Here is a 4,124-nt window from a genome sequence, read left to right as displayed (position 1 = left end):
CACACATAAGTTCAAATGGCAATTTCCAGTCAGGTGGTCTGACTATAGGGGCTGAAGTTAGAATAGTTTTGAGTTCCTCCCAAGCACGCACGCAAGCATCATCAAATACCAAAGCAACATCTCTACCAAGTAGATTGCACAGAGGCCTTGAGATCTTACTGAAATCTTTAATGAATCTACGGTAGAAACCATCATGGCCTAAAAATGATCTAACCTCCCTCACAGAGAGAGGTTGTGGCAAGTGTTGAATGAGGTCAACTTTAGCTTTATCTACTTCTATACCTTTTTCAGAGATGATATGTCCTAGAATTATGCCTGAATTCACCATGAAATGACATTTTTCCTAATTCAAAACCAAATTTTTTTCTTTACATCTAATCAGCACAAGAGTGAGATGGTTCAAACATTCATCAAAAGAAGATCCAAACACGGAGAAATCATCCATAAAGATCTCAAGGAAATTATCTATCATGTCAGAAAAAATGCTCATCATACAACGTTGAAATGTGGCTGGTGCATTACACAACCCAAAGGGCATACGACGATAAGCAAATGTTCCTAATGGACATGTGAATGTAGTCTTCAGGTGCAATATGAATCTGGTTGTAACCATAAAAGCCATCTAAGAAACAATAGTAATTGTGCCAGACAACCGTTCTAGCATTTGGTCAATGAATGGAAGAGGGAAGTGGTCTTTCCTTTTTACTGTGTTCAACTTCATATAATCGATGCAAACTCGCCACCCTGTGGTTACACGAGTAGGAACTAGCTCATTCTTTTCATTATGAACAACAGTAATGCCCGACTTTTTGGGCACAACTTGAATGGGACTAACCCATTTGCTATCTGAAATCGGGTATATGATACCCGCATCAAGTAGTTTCAAGATCTCACCCTTAACAACATCTCTCATGTTAGGATTAAGTCTCCTTTGCATTTCCCTAGATGGTTTAGCATTTTCTTCAAGATTTATATGATGCATGCAAACAGTGGGACTTATGCCTTTAAGGTCTGAGATGGTCCATCCTAGGGCTTCTTTATGCTCCTTAAGTACTTCTAAAAGCTTACTTTCCTGTTATATATCTAATGCAGATGAAATGACTACAGGAAAAGTATTGGAAGATCCCAAAAATGCATATTTAAGAGTATCAGGCAATGGTTTCAGTTCAAGCTTTGGTGGCTCAACAAGAGATGGAACAGACTTGGAATCAGAAAGTGGGAGTAGTTCCACTTTAGTCTGCCATTTAGTGACGTCCATATGAGGCACAGATTCGAGCAAAGAGTGGACTTCACTAATGTACTCAGAATCATACAGATCCAAGTTAATATTTTCCATACATGCTTGCAAAGGATCAACTGATAAAGTGTTAGACAGTGAATCTTGAATCAAGCTTTCAATCATATTAATTTCATGCACATCATTATCATCAAGATCCATAGGCTGTTGACTAACATTAAACACATTCAATTCCACATTCATGTTACCAAACGACAGTTTCAACACTCCATTACGACAGTTTATAATTGCATTGGACGTCGCCAAGAAGGGACGTCCTAAAATTACAGGAATGTGACAGTCATGGTTTTGCAGAGGTTGAGTATCTAAAACAATGAAGTCCACGGGAAAATAAAACTTATCAACCTTGATTAAAACGTCCTCAACCACACCACGAGGAACTTTGACGGATCTGTCCGCCAATTGAAGAGTTATAGGTGTTGGTTTTAACTCTCCAAGACCTAACTGCACATATACCGAATATGGCAGTAGGTTAACACTTTCTCCTAAGCCTAGTAAAGCCTTATCGACCGTATGGTCGCCTATAGTGCAAGTGATTGTTGGACAACCTGGGTCTCTAAACTTAGGTGGAGTCTTATTTTGAATGATGGAACTCACCTGCTCAGCTAGAAAAGCACGTTTGTGCACATTAAGCTTGCGCTTTTGTGTACACAAATCCTTAAGGAATTTAGCATATACAGGGATTTGATTAATTGCCTCGAGAAACGGGATGTTGATGTTAACTCGTTTGAACATCTCTAACATCTCGTTGAAATGGGTGCTTTTCTTTTGCTGCACCAACCTTTGAGGAAATGGAGCAACAGGAATATTAGTTGGTAAAGAAACATTAACATCAGTAAAATTTTTAGATTTACAAACATGCTCAAATTTATTTTCTACAATAGATGTTTTCTGTGGCGTTGCATGCAATGATGAGTCTGACTTAGACTCACTGGTCTGTGGTACGCCTACGTTGTTATCAACAACTTTACCACTACGAAGAGTGGTGACAACATGTGCAGTCTCATTACAAGTAGATATACTTGACTGAAATGTGCCTTTCGTGTTTTGTTGAGGCTGACTTGGGAACCTACCCTTTTCCCTTTCATCAAGCGCATCACAGATCTGAACTATCTTAATTTCTAGACTAGTAAAACATTGGTCAGTGGTCTTCTGATTTTGCAAAAGATTTTGGGTCAACAGACCGACACTTTCTTCAATGCTAGAAAAAATTTTCTCAGAAGGGTGTTGTGTGTACAACTGCATTTGGGGGTTTCTAGGGTATGAATATCCTTGTGTGTTTCCTGGTGTACCCCCTTGTACAGGGCCCTTGGACCATGAAAATCTAGGGTGGTTTCTCCACCCTGGGTTGTAAGTCTGAGAACAGGGATTATTCTCTTGCTTATGATACAACGCATTGGCATGTTCAAGTCTAGATTCCTGAAATGCAACTATTTCTGGACAACTGTCCACTAGATGGTCAGAACTATTACATGCAGCACAAATAGACATTTCGACATGGTCACGGATAGTACTGGCATAAGGTTTCACATTCTTCTGCAACTCTAGCGCTTCTACTCTCCTTGCCAACGATGCGATTTTCGCATTTCCCTCAAAGTCAGACTCAATCCTATGAACATCAGCTACAGGGGCAGTCTTCCTAGGTTCACGAATGGACTCCCACTGCTGAGTCTTTTCAGCAACTTCAATTAGGAAAGTCCAAGACTCATCAGCACTTTTGTCAATAAATAAACCATTGCACATTGACTCAACTGTTGTTCGGGCGCCAACATCTAGACCTTCATACAAAATTTGCACAAGTCTCCATTTTTCGAAACCATGGTGAGGACACTGAAGAAGTAATTCATTAAACCTTTCCAAATACTTGGCTAAAGTCTCACCCTCTAATTACACAAAGTTATTCAGACTTTGATGAATGGTCGCAGTCTTGTGATTTTGGAAGAACTTTCTGAAAAATTCTTTCGTAAGATCATCCCATGTCCTAATTGACTCTGGCTGCAGGGAATATAACCAAGACTTGGCCTTTTCCTTCAAATAGAAAGGAAACAGTCTCAATTTCAGGGACTCTTCCGGCATTTGAGTGAAACGCAGAGTCCCACAAATCTCTTCAAACTCTCTCACGTGGTGGTAGGGGTTTTCAGCATCAACCCCTCGAAACACATGGAGCATATGTATTGTGCTCGCCTTTAACTCAAACTGACCAGCGGTTTCTGGTAAAACAATGCAAGAGGGCTGGCTTGCCCTTGTCGGGTACATGTAATCCTTGAGACTGCGGGGTATTTCTTCACCCATTGTCTCAGGTTGGTCAGGGCTGTCTACTACAGAAATGGGGATTTCAACTTTGTCCTCTCGCTGAAATCTAACTAGGCGGTTAGTTTGGTCACGAAAAGAAACAATCATATCCCAGCAGACACACCATTCAACATGTTATGACACCCAGAAATATCAACAAGTACAAAAGTCAGGCCAAAGATGAAGCTTATGATAAACAGATTCGTGGACTCAGGCACACAGACATATAACTTTTGCAAAGATGATATGCACAATGAAGTAACAATTCATCAGCAAATGAGTTACTCAAATGTCATGGGATCATGCAAAGTTTTTATATGTTGCAGGGGTTTTGACAGTGGTCAGTAAGCACTAGTTCAGGGAACATATATGGGCATCTAGTTTCAGCAGGCAGATATTGTGTATCATATATATCATTCACACAACACAGACGACAAGTTTCGAGAACGATACCGCCAGTACAGAACCGGGTTTAGGCACGATAATCAAATTTGCTCCGTTCCTTTTTTCTTCTTTTACTTGGCTTGTACAGCAG

At 40.2% G+C, this 4,124-nt stretch overlaps 1 protein-coding gene across 1 annotated transcript; it reads right to left on the bottom strand.

Moving 5' to 3' along the window:
* Positions 1–1,075: 1,075 nt before the first annotated feature.
* Positions 1,076–3,589, bottom strand: LOC113306058. The gene is made up of 3 exons (XM_026555043.1): positions 3,205–3,589; positions 1,925–3,075; positions 1,076–1,741 (listed from the first exon to the last, which is right to left on the bottom strand). The coding sequence occupies exons 1-3, from the start codon at positions 3,587–3,589 to the stop codon at positions 1,076–1,078; spliced, it is 2,202 nt and encodes a 733-aa protein (XP_026410828.1).
* Positions 3,590–4,124: the final 535 nt, after the last annotated feature.

Source organism: Papaver somniferum, chromosome 8 (assembly GCF_003573695.1).
Source record: "Papaver somniferum cultivar HN1 chromosome 8, ASM357369v1, whole genome shotgun sequence".
NCBI lineage: Eukaryota > Viridiplantae > Streptophyta > Magnoliopsida > Ranunculales > Papaveraceae > Papaver > Papaver somniferum.
This window is presented reverse-complemented; position numbering and strand designations above follow the sequence as displayed.